This window comes from Peromyscus eremicus, chromosome 1 (assembly GCF_949786415.1).
Source record: "Peromyscus eremicus chromosome 1, PerEre_H2_v1, whole genome shotgun sequence".
In the NCBI taxonomy this organism is placed as follows: domain Eukaryota; kingdom Metazoa; phylum Chordata; class Mammalia; order Rodentia; family Cricetidae; genus Peromyscus; species Peromyscus eremicus.
The window spans coordinates 28305332-28325965 of record NC_081416.1 but is presented as its reverse complement, the minus strand read 5'-3'; the positions used below and the strand labels follow the sequence as shown (position 1 = coordinate 28325965).

Below are 20634 nucleotides of genomic sequence, written 5' to 3'. Positions count from 1 at the left end.
TTTTAAATCTTTGTACTTCTCAAGCTGATAGAGAGGAACTGTTGAAGTGAGTAGTTCCCCCTAAAAGTAACTACTGTCTGGGACACCCTTGGTCTCCTCATCTGATGACTGATGATGACACTATCTGCACATAGTTTTAAAGAAAAGATAGTGGTGACGTGTGACAAGCCTATGCATGATGAGCGACATGCCTAGTCCTTGTACTGCCATTTTTCCTTCTTTTAGTGTAAATACACCCGCTGCAGTTTTTTTCAGAGAGATGTTGGTCAAAGGAAGAGAAAAAGATGATCCAGGTGCACTATGAGACTTGTAAAGTAGTTTCTCAGGGTTTTACAAAGTATGTTCTTTTCAAAAACAAACTCAACAATTACACCTTCTTAAATACACAAGGTTTGAAGTACATTAAAGTCAAATAATATACAAGACTTGGTGCGAATTTTAAACCACACAGGCGGGGCTGGAAAGATGGCTCAGAGGTTAAGGGCACTGGCTGCTTTTCCAGAGGTCCTGAGTTCAATTCCCAGCAACCACATGGTGGCTCACAACCATCTGTAATGAGATCTGGTGCCCTCTTCTGGCCTGCAGTCATACATGCTGTACACATAATAAATAAATAAATCTAAAAAAAATAGAATAAAATAAATAAAAAACACACATGCATATTCTTGCATAGGTGTATGGTTTAATACAAAAGATGTAATTAAAAAAACATATTGCTTGCCAAATTTTAAATAGATGTAAGATTGTTTTTGTTCTCACCTTTTGCCTATCAGGCTACCATTGTATGTATAAAATAATGTAGTCACTCAAACAGTCGTGAAGTCAGTGTAGATTTTTCCTCCTGGCACTAGTATATATTCTTATATGTAATATATACATGTCCTATGCACTCTCAAATGCATCCTGTTTACATCTTTTAAGTGGAGCTTCCCCTGTTGAAGTGATTTTTATCCATTGCCTGGGAATGAGTCATTCTAATTATGTCCCATTATTTTTGACCACTAGAGGGAGCCACGCTATATAAATGAGTCCCACCTAACCGAAACAACCGATTCACAATGTTGATGATAGGCCAGAGCTAGAAGTTAAGGGTAGCACATGTCTGATTTATTTAAAAACACGAGTAACAAGTCAAAGCTTTGGGTAGGAATGATTTAGAAAGGAACCGAAGGCGCTAATCCACGAAACATTCACAGTCGTGTGCTAGAGACAGAGCAGGGAGGTGACTTAGAAGCATTTGCGGTGGACGATGGAGGGACCAGCTTCATCGTATTCCTGTTTGCTGATCCACATCTGCTGGAAGGTAGACAGAGACGCCAGGATGGAGCCGCCGATCCAGACGGAGTACTTGCGCTCTGGAGGGGCAATGATCTGTCAGGATAAGAAAAGGAGAGTGTCAGCGCCAGGAGAAAGTGCCTCATGCCGGCCCTTCCTGGAAAACATGGGCGTTCTTCTCAAGCCGGGGTATAGGGATTCCCCAGTGAGCCCACTGATTTTTTTTTTTCATACAACCTATGCCAAACCATCCCTATTCCTTTGCCCCTTCATTGAGCAAACCCCAACTGGCCTCAGGTCATGTGGGGCCTCTGCATAAAAGCCCTGCCAGTGTCAGCCGAAGAGATTCCAGGAGCTGTGCCTAAGAGCTCAGCAGGACCCGCCCTTTCTGTAGAAGTCCTAGTGTGTGTGAAGATGTTGTAATTGTTCCAGAAATTTCCTCGTGTTCTTTTTCCTGACTGAACTGGCCACTGCTTTCTGAAATCTTAACCAGATGCACCGTCCAACACAGAGGCCCCAAGTCCCCTGTCCGAGTGTTCCCCTGCAGGGGCTGACTTTACTCAGAGGGCAAACTGGACATGCTCACTCTTTTGTTGTTTTGGTTTTGTTGAGCTAATAGCTTAGGCAGAGTGCAGAGCATCAGGCCAGGGTGTGATATACCACAGCCACTCAAACATGGAGGTGAGTGACATCAAATTGTACTCGAGTCTTAGCTGCCCTGCTAGCAGTGGACACACTAGTGAACAAAGCGTTCTGAAACGCTGGTCACAGGTTTTCTGTCTGCCCACAAGCTCTGGTCCAATCTGTCTGCCCACAAGCTCTGGTCCAATCTGTCTGCCCACAAGCTCTGGTTCAACATTCAGTTTTTTTCCTCATTCACTGAGCTCTCACTGTATCAGCTAAGCGCTTTACAGGTACTAGCTTATTTGACTCCTATAACAAATTTGAAGGGTAGGTGTCCAATGATTCTCTTGTTACATACAAAGAAACAGGCTCACGGGACTGTCAGTAATGGTCGCCAGTGGCTGTGTCAGTATCAGGTTTAATTTAAAAACTGGTCCCCACACGAGTTTTGTTTTGACGCTACACATTTTTCTTTTCACACGGTGGGAGGGTTTGGTGATAATTTCAGGTTTCCAGAAAGTGGCCCAGACCGTACAGACACTTCCCGACATTATTCAGGCTCGTTCTGTGAACAGGTCATCTTGGCGCCCCCGGTTTGATCGGCTCTTGGTGCTCTCTGACCATACCGGGCCCCCAAGTTTCACATCCGTTTCCATTTAAGAAGGAAAGTTTGGAGAACTGGGGCTTTGTCTAAGTCCCATGGCCTGCAGCCTGCCTGTTTGCAAACTCCAACTAAGTAGGTTCTGCAGCACGCTCAGCCTTAGGAGGGAGGGGGATTCCAGCTGGTCAGACAGGCTTAAAGGAGCAGGAGCCTTCCAGGAAGCAGTGCTCCCCTCTCCCCGTGCAGTCCTCTGGAAAGGCTTTCTCAGAGCCTGTGTTTAAGGGGGATGTGTCTAAGTCTAAACCACTCCCGCCTCAGCCTCATTCCCTTTGGAAACAACAGAGAACCTTTTAGGCTGCCTCACAAGCTGGTGGCTGCTCTAGAACTGCCCCCACCCCTTCGCGAATCACAGGGTCTCAGTGTGGTACCTTGATCTTCATGGTGCTAGGTGCCAGAGCTGTGATCTCCTTCTGCATCCGGTCAGCAATGCCTGGGTACATGGTGGTGCCCCCTGAGAGGACGTTGTTAGCATAGAGGTCCTTCCTGATGTCGATATCACACTTCATGATGCTGTTGTAGGTGGTTTCATGGATACCAGCCGACTCCATCCCTGGAAAAGAGACACAAACCATGGACCTTGGGTGCTGGGGAGAAACTTGGGTTGAACATGAATAACCATGTCGGCACAACTGCCTAATCTGGGTGAGGCTGGCAGGCATCAGGAACTAGAAACTACCCTCCAAGAGGCGAAAGGGCCTTGTTAGGCTCCACGCCCTCCTGCCTCCTATCTAATGAGGAGGCTCAGCTGCAGCACTTCCAGGGTAAGGTTACGACATGCTAACACCGTTGTCTCAGTAGAGATTCTGCTATATGTGGCTTGAATGAGGGGCTAGGCCTTCAGATGCTCCGTAAAAGGGAGGGCCGGAGCCATTGATCAAAACACTCCCATCTCTCCCCGGCTGTTATTTCTCACCCAAGGTGGAATGATGGAGTCATCAGAAAAGTGTCTCTCCTACTTAGATAAAGGGTTTTTTCTTATTGTTGTTGTTGTTGTTTGCTTTTTTGTTTTTTGTTTTTTGTTTTTTAACGCTGGTCTCCCTACGTTTCCTTAACTGGCCTGGAACTTGCTATAGAACAAGCTGGACTCAATCCCATAGAGATCCGCTTGCTTTTGCCTCTCTAGTACTGGGATCAAAGGCATGTACTACCGTGCCCAGCTACCAAGATGCTTTTTATGCAATCTTTGTACAGACATTTGGCGGTGGGGGTGGGGGAGTGGGGGTGTGTGGCTGATTTTCTTGTTGATTTCTGATGCATGGTTTTTTTTTTTTGTTTTTTTTGTTTTGTTTTTTTTGTAATAAACCTCTAGGTGGCCCCCTCATCCTTCTTAGCCCTGTCATCTAGTTATAATAGTAACACCACCACCTAATTGCTCATTACCGACAGTAGCAAATTGTTGAATGTTGGTTTTGAACAGGCACTGGGGTGAGGGTGCTATACAACTTTGCTATAAATCTTCCAGCTGTCCTAGTAGGAGGAAACTGAGTCTCAGGCTAAGTGACATTCTCAAAATCCTGAGAACAGAACAAAGTCTCAAGCTCAGGCTCCCAGCCTCCAAAGAGGATCTCTCTGCAAAAGCCTCTGTGACTGCCATGCCAGTGAGCAATAGGTACCCTCTGGTTATGCCCCTCCCCCTACCATTCCCAAACTTGTAGCAGCACTCAGTTCTTCTTCCCCAACCATCCCTGTGCTCCACTACATCCGAAACATAGATAACGTTTATAGTTTGCACTATATGCTGAGAACACATTTGTCATGACCATGACTTAAGAGAACTTTCCAAGGCACTCAAGTCTTTTCTTGGCTCCCTGGAGTCTTCTCATTTTGACAATGTGGCACTTTCCCTGCTGTAGAACTGCTTCTGTTTCTGAAGCCCTGATTCATTTCTACCTGCCAATGGGTACTGGTAGCCAGGGCTGGCTGGGTACAGAACAGCGAGACTCAGCTCCCCAGTGCTTACCAATAAAAGATGGCTGGAAGAGGGTCTCCGGGCAGCGGAAGCGTTCATTCCCAATGGTGATCACCTGCCCATCGGGCAGTTCATAGCTCTTCTCCAGGGAAGAAGAGGAGGCAGCAGTGGCCATCTCATTTTCAAAGTCCAGAGCTACGTAGCACAGCTTCTCCTTGATGTCACGGACAATCTCACGCTCAGCTGTCAAACACATACAAATTAGGTACACATTAGGGTTTGCAGAGAAGCTAAAGCCTACCCCCCCCCACCCCCATGTCACTCTTCTGCTGAACCAGCTCCTCAGAAGACTCGGAGTTTTCAAAATGACTCAGAGGTCTTTGCTTCCCTTCCCAGAAAGGTAGTGGCTCAATCTTTGATACATTCTTCACTTTTCGAAATAAAGCAGAGGCTAGCTCAGGACAGCTCCAGTTCTGGTGGCATATATGGAGAGAAATAGGGAAAACATGGCTGCCCGCTACTCAGGCTCCTGTGCCTTAAGATTCCAAGGTACTAGTTCCACCTGATTCCTGGGAATCTTTGGGTGGTGTTTGGCGGAAAGTATAGAGTTAATTCAAAAGCATATTGGAAAAGAAGATTGTAATGTTTGTCAGGGTTCAAGCATGGAGCCTAGAATTGGCTCCAAGTACGTCCAGAAACCTAAAACTTGGACAGTTCCCAATTTGTAAGGATTCAGGCAATTGGAGACAGGGTCACTGAGGACATATAGTAGTTCTGTATGTCCCAGCACTGGCCTTTTGTCAAGAAAGTGTGAGTGGCACCAGCTTTGATGCAACACACACACACGTATCACTGCCTGCTAGATCTGTGCTAAAAACAGATGATATTGAGTGCTTACTCTTGGCAGAGCATTCTACAGGCATGGTAGTATTTCATACTCATAGAGTCACAGGAGGCAGGTTCTGTGACTGGGCCCGTTTTATAGATAAAGGGGCTACAGTTTAGCAAGGCCAGTTAGTGTCTAAGATCACATGGCTAGAGAGTAACAAGTTGGGACCCAAGTCCTGTTAGATGTCTCAACGATTGCCAGACACACCTCTCTATCTTTACACTTTCATTTCTATTTATGAATGCAAAAATTAAAAAATATCCAAGTATCTCTGTGAGTCTAGCTCCGTGGTAGAGTGCTTGGCTGGCAAATGCAACAACCTGGATTTGATCTCTAGCAGCGTACAGACAAATGGATGTTTACTCTGACTTGCCCTACTACACCCGTGTCTACAGCCACTCTCAAAGAAACTGTAGTAACTTTACAGTCACAAAGCAAGAAAAGCTTTGCTTTTCTCTGTGCATTGGCGACAGGCCCTACTGTTGCTTAAGTTGTGAACTCACCAGATCTTTTATTAGTTCATTTTTAAAAATTTTAGTTATTATCATTACTATTATGTGTATATATGTATATATTACTAGTGTGTGTGAACCCATTCAGGTGCACATGTGTGGATGGCAGAAGGTAACTCTTGTCCGGTCTCTCCTTTCACTGTGGCTTCAGGGACAATCTCTGGTTGTCATGCTTGCACACCAAATGGTTTTAATGGTTTTACCAGCTGAGCCATCTCTCTGGCTCCGTGACCCCTTTTGAGTGACAGCACTCTTTCCACTAAGTAACTGTGAGCAACACACTGTCTTCCACCCTCTTCCCTTGACCTCCCCTGGGCCTCACCAGTAGTCACGAAGGAATAGCCACGTTCAGTCAGGATCTTCATGAGGTAGTCGGTGAGATCTCGGCCAGCCAAGTCCAGACGCATGATGGCATGGGGCAGGGCATAGCCCTCATAGATGGGGACGTTGTGAGTAACACCATCTCCAGAGTCCAGCACAATACCTAGGAGGGATCATGAGCACGATATAAGTCACCTCATGAGCTGGTGTGCTCTTCTGGTACACCAAAGACTGTGGAGAGCAGTAATTCCTAAGCCTCTGATATGAGTTTGATGAGAGAGATGAAATGAGAGAGTGCTTGGGGGAGACAGGAAGAGGAAGAGGGAAACCTTTGGAAAGGTCTTGCTAAGGAGGTGGGGTCCAGGGATGGTTTTGAAAACAGAATTTTTTTTCTTTTTTTGCGGCTGGAGTGGGGACCATCTCTGTCTGTTCTAATTCACTTCTTCTCCGTCACAACCCAGAGGTTGTAACCATCAAATCTCACTTCTTTTGGTAGATTCGTTTGACTAAGGTTCCCATTCCCCTGGCTACCTACCAGTTGTACGTCCAGAGGCATACAGGGACAGCACAGCCTGAATAGCCACATACATGGCAGGGACATTGAAGGTCTCAAACATGATCTGCAAAGGAATCCACAGGGTTAAGTAGATGACGATGCCGTCAGTCTTACAAAGAACACATAAGAGCATACTCCTTGCCTGATGCAGACCCCCCCCCCCCCCAGACACATAAGAACAGAGGAAGGAAGGCCAACCAGACCCGGTCCCACAAAAAAAAAAAAGAAATGAAGGAGGCAATAGACAGAACCTTCACACTGGTGACCTGACGGGAGAGGAAAGGGGCCAGCAGTGTGGACAGAGACCAGGCAAGGTGAGGAGTGGCTAGCTGCAGCTCTAGTCTTGGTCCTGAACTGGATGTGACGGGGTTCACTATGGTGTTTGTTTTTTCCTTATTTCTCACATGTAAAGAGAGAAGAGTTTTGGACTAAGTGAGCTCTCAGAGAGAGTCTAAGAGTTATTAAAAAGAAAAAGGCAAGAGAATATCCAAGGAACGTAAAGGAAAGCCCAGTGCTTAGACTGGCTGTGAATAACCCTGGCTGTGTGATCTGTCTCAGGTTCAGCTTAATCTTTTCCATGTCTATGCAGTTTTGAGTCAATATCAGCCCTGGAATCAGGTCCCCACAGCTAGGGTGGGAGATGCTATGTATGATCTTGGCATATAGGACCTATATCATGGAATAGAAGGTTACATGTAAATGCAATCCATTAGTCCAAGCAGTTTAGGGACAAAATTAAAACCAGAACTCCCTTGGCTCCTCCTGCATCAGAAGATGTCCCCAGCCTCCATTTTGACAACACTCTCCAGTGCATAAACCTGAAGAAATGTCTGATGTTTGCTAGAAACCCACAGTTTTCAGTCATTTCTCTACCTCACCACAACTCACAGGATGATAGTTGTTACTAGAAGTATCATTTCTTCCGAGATAGAGTGGTTCCCAGAGCAGCTAATGTTATCATTTGACAGCTCATCCACACCAGAACTCTCTGTAGCTAGTTCACTGGACGGTCTCTTGCTGTAGGGTCTTAAGTGTCACACAGACAAGAGTGGCAGTAATTGCTACTAGTTGTTGGATATTTATTACGCCACATACCGTGGTACTCACATATCATCTTTGCGTCGTTAGTCTGCATATCTCTCCCTTGAAAATAACAGTATTAATGTTCCCAACAAACAAAGCAGCTGGGGTTCTCAGAGAGTAAGTGACTTTCAGTGACAGATTCAGTTCCCACTATATTATACTGCATTTTGAAATGACTTATTGGAAGTTTCTCACCCTAGATATGTTCCCTTTTTAATTAAACCTTTCAACTTTTTTTCTTGCCCTTTGAGGGAAAATGGTCTAGTCTTTGTGCAGTAAGGAGGTGAGCACTGTCATGATCCCTGGCCACTGGGGTCTCCAGGTGGACAGTCTGGGTGAACTGCCCATTAGGGCCTTCTGTCGACATGCTGTGGTCTTACTCTAATTAGCCTTACCCCCAATCCAACAGTGTTGCATTCTAGAGCAAATACTTACCTGGGTCATTTTCTCCCGGTTGGCCTTGGGGTTCAGTGGTGCCTCCGTAAGCAGGGTGGGGTGCTCTTCAGGGGCCACACGAAGCTCATTATAGAAGGAATGGTGCCAGATCTAGAGGGCAGGTAAGAGAGAAACACAGTGTTGGGCTCCTGTGGGGCATTGGAAAGCCTGGGAAGGGACCAGAATGTGCAGGACAAAACCAGCATCAGATGAAATGTGTACATCTGAATCTGTATAGATGCAGACCCGGAGGCCCAGCACACACAAGGCTGCACATCCATTGAGTGACTAAGCAAAAGCAGGGCTGTGTGGCAGGATGGTGTAGTGGTCAAGGACACAGGCTCTGTAGTCAAATGAAGATTCAGACCACAGCTGGGTCGCATTCTGTTTGTGTGAGCTAGCAAGTTCCCAGACATTTTCTCCTCCAGTCTCACCACTGGTAACTGAAGGACAAAATAAACAATAGGTGCTTCACTGGTTCTTTTGTGAATTACATAAAATAACACTAGAGTAACTAGTCAGCCCAGTGGCTAGAATGAATAGCGTCATTCATTAATCAGCTACATCTTCTTTACTCACGCCTTCCTTTAGTTTATTCATGGGAAATTGGTTTAGGATAATAAATAAAAGGACAAATAGCTATACATGTAAATGAATGGGGCTCACCTGAAAACCTAATTGCCATATTTAATGTTTTTAGAGACTGTTCTTGGCTCTGTGTGTGTGTGTGTGTGTGTGTGTGTGTGTGTGTGTAGGTGTGTGCAGGTGGGAAGAAGGTTTCCACCTCTACTTCCCTCAACATCTTCACCCTCCAGGGATGGTAAAAGCAGCCTTTGCAGGAACAGTCTAGACTTCCATTTCAGGAGCAGATGCCAGACCTTAGACATCTCCCCACAACCCACGACCACCTGTGTGTAGTGTGTTTGTGGCTTTATAGTTGAGCAACCTCTTTAATCCCTGGGTGTTAAAAAGGACACATTATTATGGAAGGACTAAAATAATTCCCCTTTTAAAGAAGGGTTGTTGTCCTCCAGCGTTAGGAATTTGAGATTTACCCAGGAGTAAACGGGCGTGGCTGATGACAATTTGCAAAGAAACAAAAGTAAAACCAACTTTAAAGACTTTGTCACGATTCTAGTTTCCTGTTTTGGGTTTTGTGGTTTCCAGCAAAGAAAGGGATCCTGGCAAGTCCTGTCCCTTGTGGGGGTGAGGGGAGGTGTCGGGGTGAACGGAAGAAAGGGTGGGGCTGAGCAGTTTGGAAAACCACCTTCATAAATCATCATTATTATAATAAAGATTAGTGAGCAACTGTTTCTTAATCCTTTCACCTTATTCCACTAAACAGACGATCAATTGAACTGACACTCTGCTCTATACAATGAAAAGACAGAAGCAGAGTGCTCAGGAGCCCTAGTCGGTCGTCCATTATACCCTGCAGTCACCCTGAAACAAGGTTAAAAAAACCCAATCTTTCCTTCACTCCTTTTCTCCAGAATATGCTCTGAATTTAAATGCCAGGGAGGCAGGTTTAGTTTTTGTCTGTTTGTTTGTTTTGATTTGTTTTGTTTTGTTTTCCATTCCAATACTCTCTTTCATTATACCGGATCATAGCCGGATCATCCAGGCTGCCATACTGTCGGCTCCATGGAGAGACTAAAGGACTCTTTCCCACCGGTGATGCTGCCACCTGCAGGGCACAAACTGCAATTGCGCCAAGTCCACAATCAGATTAACTAAAGCTAAGGATGGGCAGCTCCTGCAGAGAAAAGGTTTACACGTAACTAGCAATACATTTTAGTAGCAGTGTGAGATTTATTTTTAAATGATACGTGTGAGCATGTGTGGGTGAGTATATGTGTTTTGGAGGATACAAAAAGCTAATAAATAGGTAAATAAAAACATGTTGCAGGTTTAATACATTCTGCTGCTCTTAAAAAATTATCTCCCTTTCTTATTGTTACTTTTGTTTTTTTTTGTTACTAGTGTTTCTAAAATGCCTAATAACAATCTTCATAATCCTTAGATTTAACTTTTCTTTCCTTTGGCTCTTTCACAATGGTCTGGGGGCAGAGGTCTTACTCAATATGACAAAGAAAGAATGTTAAAGTACTCATTTAAAAAAAATGTCAGTCACAATTGCACTTCAATATATTCAGGGGCATTTGGGAATGTACCAAATCTTATGTGGTCTCCTCTTTTCAATTGTGAAAATTAAGAAAACTGCTCAGGGCAGATTAACAACAACCAAAAAAAAAAAAAAAAAAAATTCAAGAATGGACTAGCTAAGGGTCGTCCCAGAATTCTAGCTCTGGATACCTGATGCTCTGGGGATGCCTGTCCTCAGAGGACAGTCCAATGGGTGTGAAAGAAAGAGTCATCCCCACATTAGCAAAGGGCTACAGACCTGTCTCCCACCAGTTTATAAACACCAATACCCAAGGAATTTGTTTTCAAAAAGAAGTCAGTCCAGTGTTTTTCAGTGAGTAATAATCCAAGCTAACCAATAACAAATAACAGTGCATTTGAGCAATGATAGCTGGCTGGCTTCCACAGCAGCCCCACGCTGTAGCGTGTGGTTCTGATTCCCGGGGGCTTTGGAATGCTGCACCCTGAAGAGTCAGCCTGCAGCAAGTTCTCGGTACCTTTTCCATGTCATCCCAGTTGGTGATGATTCCGTGTTCTATCGGGTACTTCAAGGTCAGGATCCCCCTTTTGCTCTGCGCCTCGTCGCCCACGTAGCTGTCTTTCTGTCCCATTCCCACCATTACTCCCTGAAACAGTTCAACAAACCACAAGTCAGTTCTTTCCTGAAACGTGTGAACTGATGATTTCTTTGACAGCTAACATGATGTAAAGTTACACTTAGTGCGGCCTTTCATCGAAAACCAAACTGCGTGAGGTTGAGTTTTGTCTCTATTTCTTTCCCAGAAGTGGGGATGATGTACATAAGGGCAGCTTACGACGATTTCTGCTGCTGCTGTTACTGCAGTGAGGTCAATGGTCACGGTGGCTGTATTTGGATAGTGAGCATGAGAAAATGACAAAATTTTTATTATGTTATAATTATATATATTGAGCCGGGTGGTGGTGGCGGCGGCGGCGGCGCACGCCTTTAATCCCAGCACTCGGGAGGCAGAGCCAGGCGAATCTCTGTGAGTTTGAGGCCAGCCTGGGCTACCAAGTGAGTTCCAGGAGAGGCGCAAAGCTACACAGAGAAACCCTGTCTCAAAAAACCAAAAAAAAAAAAAATTATATATATTATATTATATATAGTCTGCCATTACATATTATATATTATATGTATATATGTACAATCAATATATAATAAATATATGTTATATGCATATATGTACAATATATGATAAATATATGTATATATATAATCTGCCAGATAATCTTTATGCTTGATATGTGAAATTGACATTTATTCCTGGGCATCAATCATCACCAATATGGAGAAAGACAGAGAGAGAGAGAGAGAGAGAGAGAGAGAGAGAGAGAGCGCCTTGCATCACTAGGTTATACCCCAGCCTATCATAGACATATTTTTCACATGGTTGTGTAGACTCTGAGCAGAAAGCACCTGACAATCGTTGGATACATGTAGACACAGAGAGATATCTAGCCCGTAGTCCTGCTCTCTCTGTATTCAATGAGAATTCGGCTCACCTGATGTCTGGGACGTCCCACGATGGATGGGAAAACGGCCCTGGGAGCATCATCACCAGCGAAGCCAGCTTTACAGAGCCCAGAGCCATTGTCACACACCAGGGCGGTGCTGTCCTCTTCTTCACACATTGCTGGAGCAGCTTCACAGGCTTCTGCGGAGACAGGGAGGAAACCGCCCCTGCTGTACCAGAGTAGTCATCAGAGCTCACCATCACTCCCACCCACAGACAGGGTTCTTGGCCCTCTTGTGTTATTTTAGCTGGAGGCTCTTCCCAAATCTCAGCCAACACACTCTTTATCTTGAAATGCTTTCACTAGGCCGTAAAGCCTTTGATGAGCTCCACCGCAGACTCCCAGGTTAACACCACAGGCCCTCAGCACAACAAGTGGTGTGTCACATGCTCTCATAACACTCTCAAGCTGGCCAGAGCATGGAATGAGTGAATGAACTGCAGAGATGGGAGTTCCAGAGTAGGAGAACAGATTTCCACAGGGACATGGTATTTAGCACATGTTAAAGAACTATCCAGTTGTATTTGTCTATATCAAACAAAACTCACATTTTTTTTTCTAAGTGTAAGTTAATTTTCTTTTCCAAAAAGGTAGATTTTGAGGAGTGGGCAGTATATGACAATTTGAAAATGTTAAAATATGTCTCATTTTTAAATGTTTAAAAGAGAATTATTTTGGCTCTAAAGATTTGTATACTTGGGGGGACATTAAACATGAATCAAAGCCGTGTATGATGATGCACACCTGTAATCCTAGTACTTGGGAGGCTGAGGTAGGTAGATCACAAATTTGAGGCCAACAAGAGCTGGTCTAATATAAAAACATAGATTGAAATTTTCCAAGAAGATGTTTGAAGTTGTAGGAGTTATAGTATTTCTTCATTAATTTAAAGTCACTGTTAAACTGAAAATCCAACAGTATGCTAACAGCTGTTCTTACTTAAAATTAATAACTTAGGGAAAATAACATCATATGACCACGATAAAATGTGGGTTGTTTGTTTGTTTGTTGCAAAAGCTTACTTATTCTCATCAAGGTATTTACTGGGGTTCTTTTGAAGCAGTAAGTTTTGGGTTTTGTAGAAGTCTTTATTCTGAGTTCTGGTATATCTTCTAAACTTGGTTAATTGAGCATATACTCCTTTGGTTTTAAAACAAAATATTAAGTAACTGACATTTAAGCTTGGACTTTTGAAAGTTTGGAAGGATATTCAGAGCTTTGCAAATGTATATCATTATGTGATTAGTATCATCATCCAGAAGCTTTATTTGTGATCTTTTCTTTCTTTTAACACTGCCCTCAGGATTAGAACAAAATCTTCAATGTGTGGGTTTCCCTCCCAAGAACAGAAAACAGGATTTTTTCATGGTCTGTTCTTTCCTCTCCTCACTTTTCCCTTTCCTTTCAGACACTGAATTATATTTGGCTTCCTTTCTAGTAGATGTTGAGGAGTCAGAAGATAGTTTGTAACTACACAGACATACAGACAGAAGCAGTGTGACTGTCAGAGGCAGCCAGCAGCAAGGGACCATCAGTCTGTGCATACACTAAGCCTGCTTCCCAACTGAGCATCAGGGCTGTGAATGGGATAAGCCATGCAGAATTAGGAAGCTCTCTCAAAATGGGGAAGGATAAAACTTTTTGTTGGACGGAGATGACTTAGAATTTTGCGTCAATATTTTCAGAAAAATAAGCTGCCTGGCCAAAAAAAAAAAAAATGCAGGAAAAATACTATACAAATTCAATGAAGATGTATTTATATGTTTATATTTCACCAAAAAAAAATGTGCAGAAAATTTGTCTTAATAATCCTGAAAGGAGCATTGTCACTAGAGAAGCAGTCTGCTTGTTCCCAGAGGGACTGCTGCTGTGGTTTTACAACTCTTATCTAACCTGAATGAGTAGCTCAGTTCGAAGCTGAGCATTTCCTAATTAGGTAAAACACTCTGGCTTCAGCGTCTGCTTTTGGAACTGCACCCGGGTCAGGCAGTTCGGTGCAGCACAGTGGAGTGCATCTCGTGCCAAAAATGAATTGTTAGGGAGGGAGAGGGAGGGGAGGAGGAAAGGACAGTACCATTCCCAGCTTGGGAGTCTCAAGACGCAAGCCATATTTAGTCATGAATCACGAAACAGGAAGAAAATCTTATTGAGAAAACTGCTTCCCTGCTGCAGCTACCGAGCCCTGAGTTACAGGGGTTAGCCTGGGGTGGCAAGGCTGCTCCACAGAGGCACTGCTTACCAGGCCAAGGGACACTTGAGGCAGAGAAATGCAAATCAGCCCTCCCCTGGAGGAGATGCTCCCTCCTTTCTCTGCAGAAAGCATAGAAACTACGCTTTGTTGCAAATGAGCAATGGCACAGGTCTGAACAATAAGGGCACTGGCGCACTCACAGGATACACATTTCCAACATGGGACACCAGCTGTTAGAGCCAAGGAGACCCAGACGTAAGGCATACATTCAGCCAACATCAGAGGGCTGGAAACTGCCCCAGTTCCCTCCTGACATCCACTATCAGTCACCTCAGTTTACCCTAAAAACCGAGTCAGATGAACAGTCTCCACACTAAATATGAGCCATAGACAAATCCACGTTTCCAATGCCTAAGTAGAAATAAACGAACAATTTACCAAACACAGCTAGACTTCACCGATACAGTAGGCTGCAGGATCTGAGCAGTTGGTTTACTAGAAACAGATTTTACGGATGACACGCATGAACAGAATTTCAGCCCATCTCCATCACCTTCCCCACTAAACCTAGCTTCATTTTAACCCAATTGGAATGTAAAATCATGCAAGCTCAAAAGCTACAATCATTTTAATAGTATAAATCTTCATTCAAAAATGCAGAACATGCAAGTCATCCGGAGTCCCACAGACAATGTCTGGTTACACTGGGCAATAAAAGAGCCTGTGGAATCTCAGTCACACCCCTGGGCTGGTGCCACTTACCCTGATGGTGACTGGCTGGGCTTCTCTACTCTGGGTGGGTGGTGTCCGGGGAAGCTGAATGCTGAAGGGTTATATAGCCCCTTAGTCTGATCCCCTCCCACTTGCTTCCCAAACAAGGAGCAGAGACAGGCTGGAGCTGGCCGTTCACTCTAACACAACCATATAGGGACCTCAGCACAAAACCCTCTAATCTGGGTGGCCAGAGGCCTGGGTCTCTTCCACAGCATTCCTCTGCTCTGCTCCTGAAACAGGAGGCAACTCAGCTGCTTATGGGGATAAGCATTCTGAGCCCTCAGAACAACTGCTGAAATGCCCAGACACTGGGCTAGTGTCCTGGGGCAGATGCAGGCATGGTTTGCACATTCCTCAGACGATGCCAGCTCACTGTCAAGCTGGCCTTTTGGACCATTTGCTAAGGAACTGAGATCAGGAAGGGCCTGCCTCTGACTAGCTGGGATTTTAAAGCAACCCTCTTATAAAGGTAGCCTGTAACAAGAGATATCACAGTCACTCACAAATATGGAGAGGTGTGATCATTTTATGGTAGTCACACTGTGTTTATATATCGAGTCTCTGTGTAGTATTAAGGAAAACAGAAAGGAAACTATGTAGACAGGGTTGGCCAGCCTGTGTTTCCCAAAGAGGAGCGTGGAAGTCAGAATCCCTCTAACTGTGTTAGTCCTTGGCTGCCTTCCGGGTTGCTGCTTTGTCAGTGGCTCTTGGCTGCATGGTTAGGGACCATCCTTTGGCTCTATAGATGACCTGTCACCATGTCATTAAAAAAAAAAAACCTTTGTATAAGAAATTTGGAATGTTGAAATGAAGGCTGCTGATCCTCCTCCATACCTATGAGCCCATTGGACAGAAGTAGAGATCAGGTGACCCTGTCACTCTTCAAAGACTTGGGCTTTAATGGACAGAGTCAATCATTTTACATTTCTGTACCCTCCCCATAAGCTAAAATTCTAATTCCATTCATGATAGAAATATCTTTGATGGATTCCAGGAGTGCTTCTGAACTGTTCACATGTTAGGAAAACCCCAGGGTGAATGGCACCAACTGTCCACTCAGGCGACCATCTCTCATGTATTTGATTTACGGTGTCCACATGTATGCACGGATATTTGTCTTTGAGAAATTGCACTGTTGATTCTTAGAAGAGTCTGAACAGTTGCTAAAAGATGGGATTTCTCTGTGCTGCTTGAGAGCTCTCTACCCTGTATCTGGTTTCAGTCAACTAGGGGGAATGTAATTGTCTGACTGCTCAAATATAGAGACTGCATACTGTGACCCAGAATGGGACACTTATGATCAATTCAATGGCTTTCATCACAGGCATCATATAAAGCAAAAATTCCACATTTTCTCTATTTTAGTCCCTGACATGGATGTCTGTGATGATGTCTAGTTTCATGAGTGAGTGGTGTCTTGATCCGTTAATGAGCTAGCTATTCCTTTAAATATCAAAAGAATAGCTTTGATAATCTTATATCATTTCTTTGTTTATAGTGGTTGTATTTGTTTGTAATCAGAATATTATGACATAAAAGTAGAAAATAAAACAGAACTCAAAGTTTAGTTTTATTTTTAAGAATTAAAAAACACAATCTGAAGTAACCAAGGAGGATCAGCAACTGAAATCAATTTCTGAGCGAGTGATTAATGATCTTACTGTGTGAGTTTGAGAATTTATATCCAACTCAAGTCTCTTCTGTGAAAGAAAGCTGTACTGGACCAGTTTGTGTATATACAAGGAAAGTTCCACTAGAGTGCTTAGATAACTCCTGAGGTTGACAGCCATGAATGCAGGGAGTTATGGACTGATTAAAGAAAGAGTAACATCTGGTCACTTGGTTGCAGTTCAGGAAAACTATAAAACAAATCCAAGCTATAAGCACACATCCAAGAGTCATTTGTAGTTGCATTACTCTACAGACATCACACAGCATCTTGGTAATGTGATTTAGTAATGATTTACTATACAGCTCTTGAGAACTGGAGACCATTTCAGTCCTCACTGGGAACCAATCCAGAGCTGAGTTAGCATGGTACTCACCAGCAGTGAGGGGAATGTTCAGAATCAGCAATGCTGATGCAGCAGACACTAGCTACATACAACTGTTGACCACTCCAGTGTGTAGACTTGACATTTTTCATTTCATTTAATCTTTGCTTTGGTATGTGTATAGGGTGTACATGCCTTTGTGTATACATATTTACATGTGAGTGGGCACATGTGTATGCATGTGTATGTCTGTAAAAAACAGAGGTTGATAGAGTATGTAGTCCTTGATCACCTCCACATGATCTATTAGACAGAATGTCTAACTTGAACCCAGAGCTCGCTGACTCAGCTTGCCTCACTAGCTGGCTTGCTCTAGATATCCCATATCAACCAGGACTTTATGTGGGTGCTGGGGATCAGAATTCCAGTCCTGATGTTTGTACAGCATGCATTTCACCTAATGAGGCATCTCCCCTGGCCCCATTTCATTTAATTTTAATTAAACTTTAGTTTGCATAGACTACCATATTAGAATTCACAGATATAGTAAGTTTTAAACACAATTACAATTAAACTGGACAAAAGGCCTTAAAAAATTCCAGTGTCCAGGCTACTACTAGATTGGCTAAAAGAGACCTCTTACCCCAGAGCCCACGTTCTAATTCATCACCAAGGGTAAGGATTTTCACAGTAGCCGAAGTTCCTCTGAGCAACCCCTGTGACCTGTCTTTATCAGAGTCCCCAGGGCATCATGTTAGTGATTTACAAAACTGGAGCCCCTTACCCCAACCATCTCCTGAACCATAATCCCTGGCCTCAATGTTCTTAAACTTTTCAGTAGAGAATACTACATCTTTTTTGATTTACAGAAAACTGAAAAGTGTTCCTGTCTATCCAATTCTCCGTCTCCACTCTTATTGACATTTTTCAGCACTGTCGTACATTTGTCACAACTGATGAACCAATGTTGACACATTATTCTCAACTCAGGCCATTCCTTATTAGCATTTCTTCAGTTCTTGCCTGTGCTTGTTAGTGTTTTGTCAACTTGACAGCAGCCAGGTTCATCTGTAAAGAGGGGAGCTCAACTGAGAGACGCCTCCATCAGGTTGGCTTGAGGGTAAGCTTGTCGGGCGTTTTCTTAATTAATGCCTAATGTGGGAGGAACCAGCCCACTACAGGCAGTACCACCTCTGGGCCTGTGGTTCTGGGTTACATAAAAAAAAAGCAGGCTGAGCAAGTCATTGGGAGCAAACCAGGAAGCAGCATTACTATGTGGCCTTCAGTTCCTGCCTCCAGGATCCTGCTTTGAGTTCGTGCTCTAACTTCCCTTCATAATGGACTACTGCGTTGTGACCTGAAACAAACCCTTTCCTTCCAGGCTGCCTTTGGTCATGGTGTTTATCACAGCAGTAGAAAACAAACGAAGACTTTGCTCATTGCCCCCTTTAACTTCAGAAGCTCATGCCATGCGTCACCTTGCATCCCATACATCACGGTGCACTTGGTCCTGTCATCTGAAGATCCTTTGGATGATACGATCTAAGAAATTATTTTAAAAGACCTTGATAGCCTTGATGACTAGTAAGATGTTTGGTAAAATACCCCTTAATTGAGATTTGTCTGATTTTTTTCCTAATTAAATTGATATTTTATATATATATATATATATTTTGTTTGTTTGTTTGTTTGTTTCTTTTGAGGCAGGGTTTCTTTGTGTAGCTTTGCACCTTTCCTGGAACTCACTCTGTAGCCCAGGCTGGCCTCGAACTCACAGAGATCTGCCTGCCTCTGCCTCCCAAGTGCTGGGATTAAAGACGTGTACCACCACCCACCGGCTCATCAAGCCATTCTTAAACAGTACTTTTTGAGTGGACTCCATTATAAGCCACCACACTTAAAGGATGGAGAGCTGCACTCCACCTCCTTAGCACAGAGTGTCCAGCAGGAATCTGTTTTTGAATGCATAAACAAACCTGGAGAGTTGTTTAGACAAATGACTGAAGGGTAAAGAACCACATGAAATCCTGGGGCTTCTTCCAGTTGATTCTGATTCTCTGAATGTGGCTGACACAGTGGATGGGTGTGTTCACTGACTTCTAATAGGACTAGTTAATAATCAGTTATTTAGTCGACAATCTAAATTATGGCTCCTATAGACACCATAGTGAACAAAAGCAGAATTGTTGATGCTTTCACCATTGCATGTCTTGGATATCCTGGGATATCCAAGGAGAGAGAGAGAGAGGGAGGGAGGGAGGGAGACAGAGAGACTGAGAGACAGAGAGACAGAGACAGAGAGAGAACTTTGAACCTTGGAGGAAATGTCAAAGAAGAGTATCGGCTGAAGAAAAGGGTATGTGATCAAGGGAAGGGTCCAAGAATATCTGCAAACAGCCTCGGGAGGCAGAGCCAAGTGATCTCTGTGAGTTCAAGGCCAGCCTGGTCTACAGAGGGAGATCGAGGACAGGTGCCAAAACTACACAGAGAAACCCTGTCTCCAAAAACCAAAAAAAAAAAAAAAAAAAAAAGAATATCGGCAAATAAAAGACTGTGTGCAGAGGACCTCCATAACTCTGAGTAGTTCATAGCCCATTAGAACCACATGTTATAATTCACAACATTGACAAACTAAGCAGTTAGTGTGTAACGGACACCCCACACTCAGCACTAAGCGTGATTTCTGTTGATTCAGTTTTTAAAGTAGATACCCAGGGCTGACAGGATTGAAGAACCTTCTTCCAAATCACACTTGGTCACAATGAGTGATGGGCCCAGGAGCTGGACATGGGTCTGTACGATTTGGGGGACTAATGGTTAAAGAAAAGAAAAAGGCTGCCTGAATTCACAGAAGAATAGTTCATCACCAACAATATCCAAAGATTGTAAAGTAGATGAGATAGGAAAGAAGCACCCTGCTCGTGCTGTGAAATGTGGAAAAAGATAACACTGCTAAGCCACTGACTTCAGAGAAAAAGTATAGGCCAACAAGCTGACGGGGGAACTATCACCATGATCAACCGCTTAGAGTTTACGGTACAAAGGGCACTCTTTTGTCACTACTGAGTACTGTTCACTGTTTCTGAAGCTGTCTTCCCCAAAGGAAAGTATTGTTATATTTTTAGTGCTTGCACCTGTGTGTGTGTGTGTGTGTGTGTGTGTGTGTGTGTGTGTGTGATCAGATCTGGTGCTGGAATGCAAACTCCAGAAGAACAGCAAGCTTCCCTAACCACTCAGCCATGCCGCCAGCCCTTCAAACAGCTTTTACTGTCATAAATATATCTGATCAGCCTTTGAGGAAAACAATATTTGGAGCAAAGGCTTGGCAATGCCCTAAATATTCTGTCTTTATTTCCAATAACTCACAAAAGAGGAAAACTTGTGTGTGTTTGGTGTCTAGCATGTCCCCAAGGATAGTGCTTACTATGTGGATTATGTGATGAATGAGAGTTTCTTTCCCTTTGGGAGTAAGGATTTAAACAGCAACTCTGACTTACTTGGAGGGTTATGATTAGTACCCAAGGATTTTAATTTTTTACAGTCAATTGTCTTTAGATAACCAAGTTACTTTTACCTCTCTCTAGAAATCCTACTGGGAAGTTAAATTACTTAACAATGTGTGACATTTCCCATGTCTTCCGGAGCTATGGATGAAGACAACAGCAAATTCTTTCAGATATCTTCAGTGCTGGCAAATCTCTACCTGCAGCAAAACACCATTTTCAACAA

General features: G+C 43.7%; 1 protein-coding gene across 1 annotated transcript; it reads right to left on the bottom strand.

Moving 5' to 3' along the window:
• Positions 1-1085: 1085 nt before the first annotated feature.
• Acta2 (actin alpha 2, smooth muscle) lies at positions 1086-14996 on the bottom strand. The gene is made up of 9 exons (XM_059258891.1): positions 14900-14996; positions 11935-12086; positions 10908-11036; positions 8266-8376; positions 6727-6811; positions 6193-6354; positions 4521-4712; positions 2929-3110; positions 1086-1371 (listed from the first exon to the last, which is right to left on the bottom strand). The coding sequence occupies exons 2-9, from the start codon at positions 12061-12063 to the stop codon at positions 1228-1230; spliced, it is 1134 nt and encodes a 377-aa protein (XP_059114874.1). The 5' UTR covers positions 12064-12086; positions 14900-14996; the 3' UTR covers positions 1086-1227.
• Between the last annotated feature and the right edge of the window lie 5638 nt (positions 14997-20634).

What these genes read in the sequence shown, in the direction of transcription:
- Acta2 (XM_059258891.1), bottom strand. Translation starts at nt 12,063, where the DNA reads ATGTGTGAAGAAGAGGACAGCACCGCCCTGGTGTGTGACAATGGCTCT. An exon ending in CTATTCCTTCGTGACTACTG is followed by an intron (nt 4,713 to 6,192) that starts GTGAGGCCCAGG and finishes TGTGTTTGACAG; the next exon opens with CTGAGCGTGAGATTGTCCGT. An exon ending in CTTCCAGCCATCTTTTATTG is followed by an intron (nt 3,111 to 4,520) that starts GTAAGCACTGGG and finishes TCTCTTTTCCAG; the next exon opens with GGATGGAGTCGGCTGGTATC.